This window comes from Erpetoichthys calabaricus, chromosome 1 (assembly GCF_900747795.2).
Source record: "Erpetoichthys calabaricus chromosome 1, fErpCal1.3, whole genome shotgun sequence".
NCBI lineage: Eukaryota > Metazoa > Chordata > Cladistia > Polypteriformes > Polypteridae > Erpetoichthys > Erpetoichthys calabaricus.
In genome coordinates this window covers 320,262,061-320,279,957 of record NC_041394.2, presented here as the reverse complement: position 1 = coordinate 320,279,957, position 17,897 = coordinate 320,262,061, and the positions used below count along the sequence as shown (strand labels likewise).

General features: G+C 39.3%; 1 protein-coding gene across 1 annotated transcript; it reads right to left on the bottom strand.

Moving 5' to 3' along the window:
- Positions 1-364: 364 nt before the first annotated feature.
- bbs10 (Bardet-Biedl syndrome 10) lies at positions 365-15,975 on the bottom strand. The gene is made up of 4 exons (XM_028818259.2): positions 15,894-15,975; positions 14,782-14,945; positions 10,387-10,599; positions 365-2,337 (listed from the first exon to the last, which is right to left on the bottom strand). Exons 3-4 carry the CDS (start codon positions 10,575-10,577, stop codon positions 498-500), a joined length of 2,031 nt encoding a protein of 676 aa, XP_028674092.2. The 5' UTR covers positions 10,578-10,599; positions 14,782-14,945; positions 15,894-15,975; the 3' UTR covers positions 365-497.
- Positions 15,976-17,897: the final 1,922 nt, after the last annotated feature.

Below are 17,897 nucleotides of genomic sequence, written 5' to 3'. Positions count from 1 at the left end.
TGCTGACAGCTTAGCCCCTCCGAGACGTTGAAGTGCATTAAGTGGATTTCAGAATGTTACATTATGTTCCTAACACCCTAACTGTGTACTAATTAAAAATTTCCTAGCAAATAATTAGAGGATAGCATATTTTTCCAAGTTTTATGTTGCCAACACACACACCCACGCATTTGGAAACATTCATGACTTCCTTCCACAAACATTAACTATCTAAATGAGAAAAAAAAAATTCTTCCATATTTTTTTTCAGCTTATACTTCAATAAAAGTTACTAAAATGTTAGTAAATAGTACTTGCCCAAATGTCTTTGTTGCAAAAACAATAACATTTTAAGCAAAAAATGAAAAATACATAAATCATTGGTTTCCAATCCTTTAACACTTTAGAAACAATTACTTGTACAAAAAAATGTCACATTTTGCTCAGTTATTGGACTCCAACAGCTTTGTTTTTATTTGAACATACCTTACAAAACAAATTACCATGTCAAATTCTAGTTACGGGCTAGCAGGCGGACTGACTCTTCTTGTTCCAACAATAAAGCAGTCAATGCAAATGAGGCTTCTCATACATTCAAGTGTTGAGATGAGGAGCTGATACTTGCAGGAAACAGACTCCAGCATCTTTGGACCGTCTCTTACACACCCCTCACTCTGGATATCCCTCATGGCCTTTGTGTGTACGTGCAGAAAATGCCGAGTTGATTTTCCAGCAGTGTAAATATTTCTTGGGATGCTGAGCAGCGCGTTTGCCACAAGGTTGCACACAGCTTTTGTCCCTGGATCCAGACAGTGGCTGGCGTACTTCAGAAGATGGTAATGTAGGAGAAGCTCAAAGCTGCCACCTACAGGGAAAACACTGCCAGGTGCGATCAGAGTACACAGACATTCCTCCTCACGTGTTGGGCTCCGGATCAAATCTATTTGTGCATTGATCACCAAGCTATTGTCACCAGTGCTCTTGGCATTTAGCTCAATTGTTCTCTTCATTATTGAGGTTGCATCTCCGATGTTACAAGTGCAATGAGGCTCCAACAGCTTGTCTCCACAGCATTCTTCCTTAACATGGCAGCTGTGAAAATGTAAGGGTTCAGAATGATGCATCCCTCCAGGGATTAGATTTCCGGCAAGACATTGTCTGGGCTGCTCTACTCGATCTGTGCCACCATACGCTTCTCCTTCAGCAGGGCAAACATTAATACTGGACACTACACAGTCAATACCATTTTGCAATTCAATATTCTCGGAGGTCTCATGAGGTCCATATCTCGACTCAAGTGGCTGAAGGGTCTGACGCAGCATTTTGAAAGCCCCATGAAAAGCTGAAGCACACTGTATAGTCAAACCAGACACTGGCCCACACAGAACAATGCAGTACTGCGGACACAGAGACTTACTTGTTATACCAACATGGGCATACCTGTGTGCTCCCAGCAAAATCGACTTGCAAAACTGTGCTTGTGCCAGATGTGTAGGCTGGTCAAGAAAAATATCCCAGGGAGATACAGGAGCTGCTCCACTGATGGAGCAGAAGAGAGACAGCTCCTCTGGGTCCATGCACTCTACCACGGATATCCTATTAAGCTTTGCATGATAAAGAACTAAATCAGTTTGCTTGACACTGGACAAAATCAATCTCACTCCACTCACACTAAGACGTGATAAGATTTCCTGCACTCGCTGATGTATCCAAGCACAGGACGACTGCAACTGCTGGTCAGACTGAAGGTATAACGTTGCACTGGCATCAACCAGGGGTGGCTGCAAAGGTTCAGTGATCACCAAGATCTTTAACTCCTCCTCTGTTGGCCAGTATTCTGTAAAGTCTCGGTGGAGAACCAGCCCTTCAAGGATTCTGGAGCTGCTTGAGGGAATTCCAACTACCTTTGTATGAAGCTCCTCGAAATGGTCACATATGAATCCTACTACTTCATTACATTGATCGCCACCAGTGCACTTTAAATAGTAATCACAAGCCAACGTTGACAGAGACTGGCAGTGGTTTGCCCCAACTTTCCCATAAAAATATGCCTCCAGGAGCAACTTGGCATTGCTGCGAGTCACTTTACAATCCCTGTCTGAAAGAAAAAGCGAGCTGGCACACTGTCTAAGGTGACACCTTACAATGTGGTCTAAAACCTGCGTTTGAAATGTAAGTAAATGGTCAGACAAAAGCTTCAGTTGGAGGCCGTGCTGTCCATGACAACCAGTCGATCTTGTCGTTTCCCTCATTACCATGACACGAAGTCCTCTGAGCAGGGCGGCCAGTAGCAAAATAAAAGATTTGGTCCCATCTCCTGTCACATGACAATGGGCAACTGCAGAATCAACAATTATTCTAGAAAAAGGAAACAAGAGAGAGAGAGAGCAGGTGATGCACACACTCTATAAATAGCACTTGGTCGATGTGAGGACACAGGAGCCATTCTTAGGATAAAGTGAATGCATTTGTAGTTTAGGCACAGCTGTCTATAGTGAGCCTCCTTACAGTTTAAGATAGCAAGCACAATAAAATTAATGGAAATGGACAGGCTGCCTTGTGTGCTTTTAGTCGTTTAAATCCACACCACTCGCATCACATTCTGTCAAGATTTTATAAACCCAGGAAAATCTGTCAAGGTGAATCCTAACAACAAGCTGCGACAGCTGGAGTTCAAATAAGGACAGACATATTCTAATATTTATGGACAACTCTGATATTATTATGCCACATTCACAAGCTCTGGAAATGTTTAGAGTTACCTGTTTCCACTTTGTTTTCATGCATATTTATGGTCAGAGATCTGGGAGAAATACAAGTTAGTTGTGGATTTGCAATTTAAAATGCACAAGAAACAAACAATCATCTCTTTTTTGTCATAGAGAATCAAAATAAAGGAAGTACATTAGGTGGGTATTGCATCACTACAAGGGCAACACGAACATGCAATGTTATTTGTGGCTAAGATAATTATTACTATTATTTTATGCTTTGAAACAATATGAGGTGTCAAGTGTTATGTCACAACTTAGTGAGCCTGGGCAGCAAAGGTATCTCTGAATGTTGGGTGCTACCATTTTGAAGGACGTTCACATGGAATTTTCAACTGAGTAGCTCATATTTGTCACAACAAATCAATGTAGTCAGCATTCTTTTGTTTAAAATCTGTAAGTGACGAATGCTACACATGGATTGAGGTCTCAGTGGAATGACTCAGGGTCTGTTCTTAGACCACCACTTTTCTAATGCATGTTAATGACAACGATTCTGTTGTAGTTAGTAAACTTTTGAAATTTGCAGATGACACTAAAATTGGAGTCACAGCAGATACTTAGGAGGTAGTAAAAAAAAAAATTAAGAAAGACCTGGACAACCTTTCCGAACAGGGTGAACACTTAGAAAATGCAGTTTAGTGTAGAAAAGTGCAAAGTGCTACATGTGGGCCAAAAGAACTTAACTTACAAATACAAGATGGAAGACTCTCCTAACGAAAGCAACCTCCGAAACGGATTTAAGGGGTTTACTTTGGCACAACACTCTCATGGTCTAAGCAATGCGTAGAAGCAATTAAAAAGGTAAATAAAATGTTAGGTTGTACTGTAAAAACTACTGAACATAAATTGAAGGACATTAGGATTAGACTAAGGTACTAATGAGACTGTATTGGGATTATTGGGCAGATCTGGTCACCAAACTACAAAAAAAGACATTGCAGCACTAGAAGATTTGCAGAAGACAGAAATCAGGTGCATTCCAGGAAAAGAGAATAACCTACTGCGATAGGCTTGGAGAATTAAACCTGATTTAATCTTGAGTTGAAGAGGCTGTGTGGAGACCTAATCCAGGTCAACAATAAATGGTGAATCACATACATGAGGACAGCGGTGGAACTTAAGTGGAAGTTTCACTCAAGACTGACTCCAGGAAGCACGTCTTTACTCAAAGAGTTGTGGGAATCTGGAGCAAACTACCGAGTCATGCAGTAGAATAAGAAACCTCAACAACCTTTAAGAAGTATCTGGATGAGATACTGGGGCAGCTAAGCTATTAGCTAAATAAATGAGTCCGATGGATTGAATGGTCTCCTCTTGTTTATCATCTTCTTATATTCTAGTATTTTCTTATGTACAAGATAAGGGGCAGTCATGGACCTGTTGTTGATGATTTGGTTTTTAAATCCTGTAATTGGTCCTTCTGCAGTAGATTTTCAAAGTTCCCTCTTCCAACAATAACAAACAGGTAGACAATACAGATGGAGGAGCACTACAAATATTTGGGGATAATAATTGAAAACATGCTGACCTCTGATGCGAAAATAGAACAAATCAGTAAGAAAGGATAGAACTGACTGTTTATTAAAAACTGGAATTGTTTTAAAGGAGGAAAAACTAAAGTGTCACTCTTTTGTACAAGTTTTTATTGAATCTATTATTGCATTTTTATGTGTTCAATTGGGAGTATTAGTGTTAAGAACTAAGAATGCCTCAAAATATTTTTGACAAATTAATAGTAGAAGTGCTGGTCTTTTACTTTTCTTTTGGAACCATGATGAGCTGTAAATTGTTATACATAGGAATCCACTTTACACTCTCTGATTGCAAAAGTTGATGCTGTTTCTGGTCTTTTGGCTTATTTTATTAAGTTTCTTTTTTTTTTTTATTTTATTAATTTTCATTGTAATCATTCCATACAAACAGATCAATTTATAACCCAACAAATTTGAAGACTAATCAAACCCCACCCCTGAGAAGGAGAGCGTAGCTAAAGGAAAATTGCTTTAGGCTTTTTAATAAGGCAACATTAAACAAAAGAAAGGGAGAAGTAAATATCTATGTAAATAAGAGATGGAGAAGGGAGTTAAATGCAATAATAGTTATTTCTCTTATTCTAAAATAATATTGATTAAATCCTGCCATGTTTTGAAAAAATGTTGTACAGATCCTCTAACTGAAAATTTGATTTTTTCCAATTTCAAATAATATAAAACATCGGTTTCCCACTGACTTATAAGAGGAGAATTAGGATTCTTCCAATTTAACAAAATAAGTCTGCATGCCAAAAGTGTAGTGAATGCAATCACAGTTTGCTTGTCCTTCTCCAATTCAAGTCCATCTGGAAGAACACCGAACACAGCTGTTAATGGGTTAGGAGGGATTGTGATACCAAGGCTGTCTGAGAGGCACTTAAAAATTTTTGTCCAAAATGATGTTAGTTTGGTGCAGGCCCAAAACATGTGACCCAGTGAGGCAGGAGCTTGGTTGCAGCGCTCGCAGGTTGGATCCTGCCCTGGAAACATTTTGGACAGTTTTAAGCGAGACAGATGGGCTCGATATGTAATTTTTAGTTGAATAATTCTATGCTTTGCGCATATAGAACTCGAGTGAATTCTTTGCTTTGCTACCTTCCACTCCTTTTCTGATATATTGATTAAGAGATCTTCTTCCCAATGTCCTCTTGGATATTTGAAAGGTAGGGACTCTAATTTTAAAGATTTTATATATTGCGGAAATAGTGTTTGTTTCCTCGAAATTGAGCAGTATTTTTTCCAGCATTGTGGAGGGTGCAAGGTAGGGGAAATCGGGCAATTTCTGTTTAACAAAATTTCTAATTTGAAGATAGTAAAAGAAATGTGTAGCTGGGAGGTTGAATTCTGAACGTAATTGTTCAAAAGATGTAAATATGTTGTCTATATAAAGATCTCTGAGCATTTTAATCCCAAAACTTTTCCAGGTATTAAAAACTGGATATACTTGCGAAGGTTGAAAGAGGTGGTTCTCTTGCAGAGGTGCCACTGATAAAAGATTTTCCATCTTAAAATGCTTTCTAATTTGGTTCCATATTCTGAGTGAGTAAAGCACAACTGGGTTATTAGTATATTTGCGATAACTTTCATTTATCGGAGAGCAGAGCAGGGAATATAAAGAAGTACTACAGGATTTTACTTCTATTGCGGACCAAGCCTGTGTATGTTCATTTATTTGTGTCCAGGTTTTTATGGCTTGTATGTTTGCTGCCCAGTAATAAAACTGAAAATTAGGTAAAGCCATGCCACCTTCTGCCTGAGGTCTTTGTAGGGTCGCTCTTCGGATACGTGGGTGTTTTGAGTTCCAAATGAATGAGGTTATTATTGAATCTAACTGTTTAAAAAACGATTTATTGATATATATTGGAATGTTTTGAAATAAAAAGAGAAGTTTAGGAAGGATATTCATCTTAACAATGTTAATTCTTCCGGCTAGAGTGAGATGAAGGGTTGACCATCTATGCAAGTCTTGCTTAATTTTTTCCATACAGACGCCAAAATTTTGTTGATAAAGAGCTTTATGTTTACTTGTGATATTTACCCCTAGGTATTTAAACTGATCTGCTATGGTAAAAGGTAGGGTGTCTAATCTAATATTATATGCTTGTGAATTCACTGGAAAGAGTATACTTTTATTCAGATTAATTCTAAGACCAGATATCTTTTGAAATTCTGTTAGTGCTGTTAAAACAGCGGGGAAAGTGTTTTCTGGGTCTGATATATATAAGACCATACCATCTGCATACAGAGAAATTTTCTGTTCCAGTCCTTCTCTGACAATCCCCTTTATCTGATAAGAATTTCGGCAGTGAACCGCCAGTGGTTCAATAGCGATTGCAAACAACAGTGGCGACAAGGGACATCCTTGTCTGGTACCACGTTCTAGTTTAAAGTAGTCTGAGCAAATGTTATTAATACAAACTGAAGCGTCTGGATTGGTATACAGTAGTTTGATCCAAGCACAAATATTCGGGCCAAACCCAAATTTCTCCAATGCAGTGAAAAGGTAATTCCATTCGATCATGTCAAATGCCTTTTCTGTGTCTAATGATAGTAATATCTCTGGGGTGTTTGATTTTGCTGGTGAATATATAACATTAAACAAGCGTCGGAGATTTGAAGATAAGTGTCGGCCTTTAATAAATCCAGTTTGATCTTGTGATATTACCGAGGGCAGCACTTTCTCCATCCTTCTAGCTAGGATTTTTGAGAGTATCTTAACATCATTATTCAGGAGTGAAATTGGTCTATATGATGCACATTGTAACAAGTCCTTATTTTGTTTAGGAAAGACGGTGATTAATGCTTGTCGAAATGTTTGAGGTAGTATTTGGTTGTCTCTAGCTTCTGTAAATGTTGCCAATAAGAGTGGAGCTAGCTGAGTGGAGAATTTCTTATAAAACTCTACGGGGTAACCATCAGGGCCTGATGATTTCCCGCACTGTAGTGACTTTATAGCGTCTAGTAATTCTGTTAGCGTTAGAGGTTTATCCAGTTCTTAAAGCATCTATTTGTGGTATTTGTGAATTATCCAGAAATGCATTAGATTGCGTGTTGTCTTCTTTGGGCTCAGTGGAATATAAAGACTTATTGTAATCTCTAAATGTGTGCATTATTTTATTATGGTCGATGATTTCTTCTCCATTCTTGTTGGTGATTACTGGTATTGCATTGTGAACTTCTTGTTTATGAATTTGTTGAGCTAAAAGCTTATTAGCTTTTTCTCCGTGTTCATAGTAATGCTGTCTAGACTTATAAATAAGTTGTTCAGTTTCTTTAGTTGTTAAGATGTTAAGTTCTGTATGCAGGGCCTGCCTTTTCCTGTGAAAAGCTTCACTTGGACGCCTGGCTTGTTCTACATCTATTCTAGTAATTTCATTTCTTAGCTCTGACACTTTCTTGGTTTCTAATTTATTTCTGTGGTAAAGATATGAAATAATCTGTCCTCTTAAGAAGGCCTTTAGAGTTTCCCAGAGTGTTCCTGCAGAAACCTCTGTGGACGTGTTTGTCTCTAGGAAGAAGAAAACCCAACATAAAAGAAAGCCAATAAAACAACAAGATCAATACAAAAAAAGTAACACAGTGGATGTGTGTGAGAATAATCTGTAGCCTAGGATAACGCTCACAGATTAAAGCATCGTCATTTTTGTCATCAGACGAAGTCCTCCATTCACAACCTTCATTGCAACACCTCATGCCAACAGCATTTTGGAATGCCATTGGGTTAAAACAGCCTGCAATGCAATGTCACGGTTCCTGCAGGGAAACGGCTTTAAAAAAATGCATATTACAATTCTGAAATTGATGTTGTCAACTCAGGCTCATAACTAACTTATTGTAAATTACAGACACTTTCTAAATCATTTTTTTAGGTAAAGTAGAAGATGCTAGGAGTAATACAGACTAGAGTAGATACATCCAAGCTTGACTGCTGCCAAATCCACTGAATCTAAACATCACTTAAGCAGAACCTTTACATCAGCGTGAAGTTCGCTAAAATGTCTCAACAAGCAGTACACCACACATCAATCAAAAGAAGACCGGAGAAAGAAAGTTACTGAAATATATCAGTCGGGGAAGGGTGACAAAACAATAGAACCCTGGGACTCCAATCAACTACTGTGAGAGCCATCATCTCCAAATTAAGAGAACATGTAACAGTGGTAAATCTGTCCAGGGGTGGCCAGATTAGCAAAATGACTCCAAGTGTGCATAGAAAACTCAGCCAGGAAGTCACAGAAAAACCCAGACAAACATCTAAGGAACTTCAGACATGTCTCAGCTCAGTTAATGTCAGCGTTTGTGATTCCTCTATTAGAAAGACACTGAGCAAAAATAGTATCGATGGGAAACTTGCGAGGTGAAAACTACCACTAAACAAAAGAACATAAAGGTTTGTCTAAGATTTGCCAAAAAACACCTCAACTACCCTCAAAACTGTCAGGATAATGTCCTTTGAACTGATGAGTCAAAAGTGCATTTTTTTTAAGAGACATGGTGCCTTTGCATCTGGTGCAAAGCTAACACAGATTGCCACAATAAGAACATCATGCCTGAAGTCAAACATGGTAGTGGTAGTGTGATGATGTGGGGATTTTTTGCTGCTTCAGGACTTGGGCAACTTGCAATAATTGAGGAAAGCATGAATTTAGCTCTCTACAAGAAAACATTGAAGGAGAATGTCCAGCCATTAGTCTGTTATCTCAAGCTCAAGTGCTATTGGGTTATGCAATGCTGTAAGGATGATAAGCACAAGACCAAGTCCACCACTGAAAGGCTGGGAAAAAAATGAAGGCTCTGAAGTGGCCTAATCAAAGTCCAACTTGAACACTATTGAGATGTTGTGGTGGGACCTTAAATGGGCAATTCATAACCGAACATTAAAACAATTCCACAGAGAACACTGGACCAGATGTTTTTCACAGAAATGCCAATGACCTCCTGTTACCAGAAGCATTTCATTTCAGTTGCTGCCACTGAAGATTACATAACGAAGCATTAAATTAAGTAAACAATTACTTTTTCACATGGGTGACATAGATGTTGGTGAACTGTTTTTCTTCAAAGACTCAAATGATCATTTAAAAACTGTGCATTGTGTATCTTTTGAAATATACTAAATGTGTCTGGAGATCTGAAACAATTAAGAGTTAAAGAGTTATGAATAAGCAAAGAAACAGGAAATCAAGAATAGAGCAGATACTTTTACGCTGCAACTGCAACTAACTTAAGTATTTTGTTTTACGGATTTATTTGTACCAGGAATTGGTTGAGGCTCTGCCCCTGGCTCTTTCATTCACTTATTTGACCGTACCCTTTCCTACCTGTACCTGTTTCCATGCAATACTAGTTACATAGCAGTCACATGATCTGAACAGCAGGGGAAACATTCGACGCCCACCATGATCCTAAAAGTCTTTACTAAGCTATATTTCATTTGAAGTGACCTTGCATTTAAATCCTTTCATTTTGCCTGTTCCTCCTAAATAATTTGCTCCCACCTACAGTATGCTTTATTCATCTAGATGATCAAGACAGGTTTCTGTTACTGCAATGACTTTCTGTCCATGTCCAGCTATTTAAAACTGCATTAACTTGTTTGATTGTTGAATAACTGATAAATGGCTATTTTACTCTATTGTTGTTTCAATACTTACTTATTCTTTACTGGCTTGTAATTTCCATACATAAGATCTCTGTTTGTGTCTATACCTTGCATCGCCTTATTTCACCAGTCTTGAATTTCTGATTCTCTTGTTTGAACTGCAAACTCCCTCCCCACACACCCACTAGGGAACCATATTGGGGTACAATTCAGATTTCATCTTAAACAAGTTGGGAGAACAAAGATACTGTAAGTTAGTCTTTCTTGATGCACCTTAGCAATGGCAGTGTAATAAAATTTATTTACAAGGTGCTTGTCCATGCTCATAGTGTTTAAATGTCAGTCTACATGGCACCCTAAGATGTGAATAACCAAAGTGATCATTAGGTCACATCGGTGTCAATTGTGATTTATGCCACGTGCTACAAGAAATTAATGACCGTTTCTTGACATTTCTATTCAAGAATCTGGCTACACCTTTGCTTCTGAGAATTCTTACCTGGCAATGGGTTGTTCCAGAAGCAGGGAGCTCAATATTTTCTGCCCATCTCGTGTTATGAGCAATTCTCCAGTTGCTTTAGTGAAAAGTACCAGTCCTCCATGAGGTCCAAAACACCGACTGACAATGGACTCCAAGGTTTCAGCAACTTGTACCAATATGCTGATGTCCACTGGATGACTCCCATTCATCTTGAGTATTTCATGTTAAACACTTCAAATGGAAGAAAAAAAAAAAATCATTTAGTGTAAGTTGCTACCACAATTGTGTGAAATGCAAAGCAGTAAAGTCCAATGTGAACGGTACATTTATTAGCTTCTAATTGGCAAACTTAATTCAGCGTACCAGGAGTTGTATAATATTGTTTTTTTTGCTCACTTAAATACTTTTCACTGCTGTATTTTTATTCTATCCACGAACTGCATGACATTATCTGTTAACAGAGGCTATTCAGTTTACTTGCATCACACAAATAATCTCCATTAATAAAGCACAAAAAACACTGCAAGGTGCTACCATCATACTACAGAACGTTCAGTTATGCTAATTTACGAGGGGTGTTCAATAATTTATCTAACCGAGTATGAAAGAAAGTAGCAAGCATATTGAAACAAGTCTGGGCATGTCGTGACGTGTCTCAAGGTTACTCATGCACAGCTCAGTGCAAGTCTAACATTCTAAGAGACAGGAAGTCAGGAGAGTCCTTGTGCGAATATGTAAGAAAATAACAGATTTGGAGCACAGTGATAAAAAGCCAAAGGAGATCCATAAACGCATGACTGCAGTTTATGGTGACTCTGCCCCATCATCCTACAAAGTAAAGTGGGGTAGAGAGTCTGTTGAAGATGATCCTCACACTGAATAGCCTATGGAAGCAAATTCCACAGAAATGTGCAAAAATGTTGAGGATTTAATTTTGTCAGACAGACGAATTAAGGTTTCCTGAACAACTGAAAAAAAATGGGCATCTCGGCAGGTACAGTTTGGAAAATAATTCATAGTACTAGGGTGTTGTACTGTGTTAGCCATCATGAATGTAATGAGAAATCAAGCAAAATGACACTTTGAATCTAAAAAGATTACAATATGCAAGCTTTCAAGGCAACTCAGGCCCCTTCTTCAGGCAAGATGTAAAATAATTCATGAAATGTTGGGCATGTCAAAGGTCAGTGCAAGATGGGATCCATGAATCCTGATGCTATGTCAGTAGGCCATGAGGCCCCAATGCTGTCAGGAGAACTTGGAGATGCTCCATGAAGACCAAGTGATTTTTTTTCATTGTTTGGTGACTGGAGGGGAGACCTGGGTCGGTCACAGAGATCCTGAGTCCAAAATGGGAGTCAATGGAGGGGAAGTACAAGTCATCCACCATCCCAAAAAAGTTCAAGAGAGAAAAATGTACAAGAAAACTCATGGCATGTCCTCTGGGATATTGAAGGACTTTTGTTTCTAGAGTTCATGCCACACAAGACAACCATAACTGGGGAGAGTTACGCCAACACAATGATTACTCTGCGGGAGTCATTTAAGGAGAAAAGATGAGGAAAACTCACAGCAGGTGTGCTGCATCTTCACAACACTGCGAGAATGTGGGTTCCAGCACCTGAACCATCCACCCTACAGTCCTGACCTGTCTCCCTCAGATTATTTCCTCTTCCGAGTTTTGAAGAAATCTCTCTTTAGGCAGCAGTTTTCAAGTAATAAAGACATCAAATATGCTCTGACGTCCTGGTTTGAAGGTCAAACACAGGATTTTTTTCAAGGAGGGTAAACTCATTGCAGGAAAAGTGGATGAAGTGTATGGAGCTATCAGGGGACTATATTGGAAAATAAAAACTCTCCTACTGAGGTAGATAAATTATTGAACGCCCCTCAAATATACTCATCCAGAACATTATGGCACCATCTATTGAACTTAACTGATACATACAGCATGACAAAAATCAATGATGCTGTGATGCTCACAGAATAGTCCTGAAAAGGTTAATCACACTTCTGCTTTTATCACAAATGGTGACGTTTCCCACCATAAAGATGTCCCTACCTTCAGTCTTTAAATAACTAAGCCCCCCAAAGGAATGAAGGTACCACTTTCATGCAAAGAGAAACCCCAATTTCACCTGAAACATGCTAAATGCTCCTGCACTTATGAAAATGAGGCTGCCATAAATAAAGATGAGAACTACCCTAAAGTGTCCACTACTGGCCTGCATGGGTATGAAATGTGAGCCCAAGCCTGCATCAGTCGGGTTCAGACCTCACCCGAGTCCAAGTAACATCATAAACTACAGAAGCTGATCAATCCTCTTTACAAACTAAAAAGTCCCCTCACAGCATAAAACACGTCATCTGAATCATGAAAACACTGTGCCAAGTGCAGCTTTATATAGATTATGTTAATTCTGGCTAACCGTCTCTTACAAATCCCACCAATATCTGACTAAACAAGGTTAGCTTTCCGCTTCAGCCGGTCTCCATCTTGCTGATCTGGGTCACTAAACTGTATTTCTGCCACAGTTCTATTTACTAAAGGAGAGCTCAAATTATTAATAGATCAACTAGTTGCATCCACTTTTATCTCTAAACATTAAATTAGAATATTGCCTATACGTAGAGAGCTTTTCTGCACACAAGAATGTTTTGTGGCAATTAATTATTATTTGAGAGTCACAGACTGAATCAAAAACAAATGACTAGTAGTGAGGGTCGAACAATCCAGCAGACTTTCATAAAACGGTCACGACAAACATAATAACCAAGAGACTGCTTAAGCTAAAATCATGACGTACTTAACAATACCCGTGTTTTGTTTTTATTTGCAAATTAAACTTCAGACAAATGAGTCGACACAATGACTCAATGCTCTTTAAATAGTCCGGCATTCACCACTGCATCCAGAGTCACCAGTGCCACAACATACTGGACGATGGTAACAAACCCACGGCAAAAGAACAAGAGTTACATTTGTATAGAGAGCTTCTTTGAAGGGGACTGTAAAAATTTTCAAAAAACAAGTTCAAAACTCATGACAGCTGGCTAAGCATTCACCTGCCATACCCCTCACCACAACAAAATATCTGACCGGGTATCCCACTTTCCACACTGTGGGATCTCGTCTCAAACCAATTTTAGACTAACGCTCAATTCAGGAGTTTCCCGTGTCAATAAAATGACTGTACAAGACTGATCTTGAGCTCATCTCTTACATTCACAGTTAGAAATGATCCCAAAATGAATGGCATTTTACATTTACTTACTTGGCGACTTACCTCATTCATGATACAACTGGTTACATTTCCTTTGGTTTTCCAGTTGGAGCACAGGCAGGTCAAGTGACTTGCTCATGGTCACACAGTGTCAGTAGAATGATATGACCCCCAGCCTCAGGGTTTCAAGTCTAAAGGCTTAAATAGTACACCACACAGACGGTCTTGGGGCTGCTCCCCTCTGGTGCAGGGCTCTCCCTCATCACATTAATGCTGCAGTCGCTGATACTGCTACAGGACAACAACACACCATGTTAATAAGCCAAGGCAGCATGGAATAAAAAGTACTCCGATCAGCCCACCACCCCCAATCAAAACATTAAAGCTACAAATGGGCACCAAAAATGTGCAGTAAATTATTGTGTTAATTATGTTTAATTTAATTTTTTTTCACTTTTTCAAAAGGACATTGCTTACATTTCCCTTAATTATTACATCTTGCCTGAAGAAGGGGCCTGAGTTGCCTCGAAAGCTTGCATATTGTAATCTTTTTAGTTAGCCAATAAAAGGTGTCATTTTGCTCGACTTTTCACTACCTTAATAATAATGAAGACAAGACCTGCCTGGTACTGGACTTGAATTTGGTATTAACCCAAATTGCTTCAGAAGACAAAGAACCCTGCTTGTCACTAGCACTCTGTTCTCTTCTCAGTAGCTTGATGTGGCACTGGGTGCTCTACTGCCAGGCTGCTTTCCAGCAGATAGAAATGTCATCCCGGATAAAGGAGCGTTGGAATCATCGGATGGAAAGATTCTCTCATCAGATTGGACGGCCAGCACAGAATCCACTACGGAAAAGCCAGGAGGCTGTAGGCAGACAGTTAGCTGAGATGTTCAATACCACAAGTTTATTTTTGATTTTCTCTTTCTCCACTGTTGTCAGCCGGCCATAGTTTATCAATGAATTCATAGACAGACATTGTTGATTTCCATTTAAGTCCAAACAGTTTTTACCCTGTTCTTTGCGTGTTTTAGCAAATCTGCATTTATATGTGTACCAGTTCTCCATCTTCTAATTAGTATAACCTATACCTGTATTTTATCTGAGAATTGTTCAAAGCACTCTGCACCTGCACTCGGTATACAATCAATCAATCAATCAATCAATAAATACAAATTAAAACCCCACCTAACACTGAGGCCCATCAAGCTTGCGTCAGTTGCAGACTTCTGTACTGCAGTGCTCACCACCTGATTACCGTCCTGTTGTAACGAGTCACTAACGGCAGCATCTCCACACCAGTCTGTGAACAGTCGAGGATCACCAGTTGCATTAAACGGGTAACTGCAAGGCTAAAGGAGGATCAGGGCAGCAGGCAAAAATATAAATAAGAGTACGCATTAATTACAACATTATCAAAGGTAATATCAGAATTCAGAACCACACGCATTGGCAAGTTTGCTTTCATTTTTTCAATCATTCAGTTATACAATGCCCCCTTCTTCCCAGTGGATACATTGCAATCACAAGTGTCTCGCTTGAATGCGCAGCTTTGGCACTGAAATAGATGCGGGAAAAGAAGCTGCATGTAGGGACACTCCAAAGTCGTGGAAAACATTTTAATGCCATAAAGGCAAGTTCAATTGGTGATATGCATTACTAGGATTACATCTTGCCTGAAGAAGGGGCCTGAGTTGCCTCGAAAGCTTGCGCATTGTAATCTTTTTACTCAGCCAATAAAAGGTGTAATTTTGCTTGATTTTTCACTAGTAACTGACAAAAACACAAGAAGAATAAGAATCAGAAAAACCACTAGCAACTGAAGTTTAAAAGAGGTGACTTTACAAGAAAACTGCAGGACGCTGTAAATGCTATTCTCGATGCATAGGATTAAGTGCCACCAACTATATAATACAAATAAGCTGTTTTGTAATAACAATAATAATAATAACAATACATTTTATTTAAATAGCGCCTTTCCCATGGTCAAGGCGCTTAATTTTTTATATACATATTTACTTATATTGTAAAAAAAAGTTATAAATGTCACTAATGCACAGTAATAACTTTATTTCACAACAGAGGTACTTTAGCCGATATAATATTTAATTATTACTAGAAGCCAGGAGCTAAGTTTAGATCCGTCAGCTACAGCATCATACCCATCCCACTGGAGTGTAAAATTAACACGTTTTGAAATGTATACATTTCATGCTGTAAAATAAGAAATATATCACGTTTAATAATATAAAAAACCGACTGAAATGCGGAGCATGGGAGTGATGTATTCCACAACATACCTCAGAAGTTCTTCATTCTTTCTTCTCTTCACCGACGGAGCTGAACTGCTGTTTTAAAATCAACACACGCTTGTAAAACCGGAAGGAACTCGGCGCTGTATCCTAGAGACAAGAACTGTCGACTTCCTGTCAGCTGACGACTCAATTACTGCCATAGAAGGAAATGCAGGTTAGCGGAAGGATCATGGCGGCCATATTGAGTAGGTATTTGCGAGCCTTTGCATTCTCCTTATCACATAATCCACTTTGGGGGCGCAGGGTGGAGGGTATAAGGAGTCAGGAGACTATCCCAGACGTATGTACACAGTGCAGGAAGCAAACATGTGTGCAGACCACTGTTGCAAACATCACAGGGTCACCTTAGGATCATCAATCACATGAAGCACACACCCATGGACATATCGGAGAATCCAATCAGATGACTATCACCTTTTTTCCACCCTCTCAGACATACACAGTATTTAATGTTTGGAAAATGCTGGGGATTAAAACACTTAGAGATTTCTACATAGATAATGTCTTTGCATTCTACACGCAATTAAGCTTCAAATTTTAATTCTCAACACAATTTTTCCACTACTTTCAAGCTAGAAACTTGGCTAAATGGGACCAGCACAATTTGTCTTCACCTTCCACCTATTTCTATTCCAGAAGAAATACTGATTAGCCTTGAAGACTCAGATAGCATCTCTACAATTTATAAAAACATTTTAAAGTCCATTCCTTTCAAAGATCCCAGGGTATAATGGGGAAAGGATCTTTCACTTAATATTTCAGATTCACTTTTGCACATACGCCTTGCCGTATGTTTGTGTCCTCATTTACCCAGCTGATGTCAGTTATGACTATGGACAGTGGTGGGTTCAAGAGGCTCCCAAAGGCAAACGGGAGCGTGGAGCCTGTACCATCGTGTATACCCCCAAGGGATCCTCATAAGTGCAGATTTGTCTGAGAATGTTTGCCAGTGACATGTCCTGCTGTTATATTTATAGTCTGAAGTATACAGAGTGAAGAGAAAAGGAGGCAGGACTGTTCCTAGAGGTGCTCCAGTGTTGCTCACATCCATATCAGAGTCTCAGTCCTTGAGTCTCACAAACTGAAGTCTGCCTGACAGGTAGTCCATTATCAAGGACACCATAGGCTCATCCACCTCCATCTCTCTCAATTTACTCCTTAACAAGAATGGCTGAATGGTATTGAAGGCACTGGAGAAATCAAAAAATGTAATCCTCACAGTGCTGCCAGCTTTGTCCAGGTGAGAATAAGCCTTGTGGAGCAGAGAGATGCTTGCATCCTCCACACCAATCTTTGTCCGATTGGCAAACTGCAGTGGGTCCAGGTCCAGAGGTCTCATACGGTCCAGGACCAGCCTCTCAAAGGTCTTCATGATGCGAGATGTAAGTACCACTGGTCTGTAGTCATTAGGTGAAGAGGTGCCTGCCTTGTTTGGAATAGGAACAATGCAGGGTGTTTTCCACAGCAGTGGCACTTTCTGGAGCCTTAGGGACACACTGACCAGGTGACAGAGGACACCACAAAGTTGATCCACACAGTGCTCGAGGACTGACTCTATCAGGTCTCAGGGCTTTTCCTGGGTGCAGCCTCCTCACTTGGTCATCAGTTAGAGAAAAGCCACCCTGATGGTCAGAGGTGGGCTCATCCCTGACCCTGCCAGCTGACACTAAGGCTATCCTAGCAGTCTATAAATAGATTATAGTCACACTGACCGAATTAATCAAAAGAGCACAATTACAGTATACAGTATGTGGTATTTTAATTACTATTAAATTAAACTATTATCTATTATAGTAAAACAAACTTGATGGAATTTTGTCTGCACTGACATTGCTGTTTATTCCATTTTAACACTGTACTGTAATAGACGCTATTATTACATTATTAATCCAGGACCGCCTGGGCAGAAAGATATTTTGTTTGGCTTCTGAATTCACTTGGGCTGCATTTGAGTGCTGTGGGAATTCTCTTATTCACTTTGCTGGATTC

Bases quoted from the DNA above. Each gene is read 5' to 3' on its own strand.
- bbs10 (XM_028818259.2), bottom strand. From the start codon at position 10,577: ATGAATGGGAGTCATCCAGTGGACATCAGCATATTGGTACAAGTTGCT. The intron at 2,338-10,386 runs GTAAGAATTCTC...TCCTTTTTCTAG, and splicing joins CTGGAACAACCCATTGCCAG to AATAATTGTTGATTCTGCAG.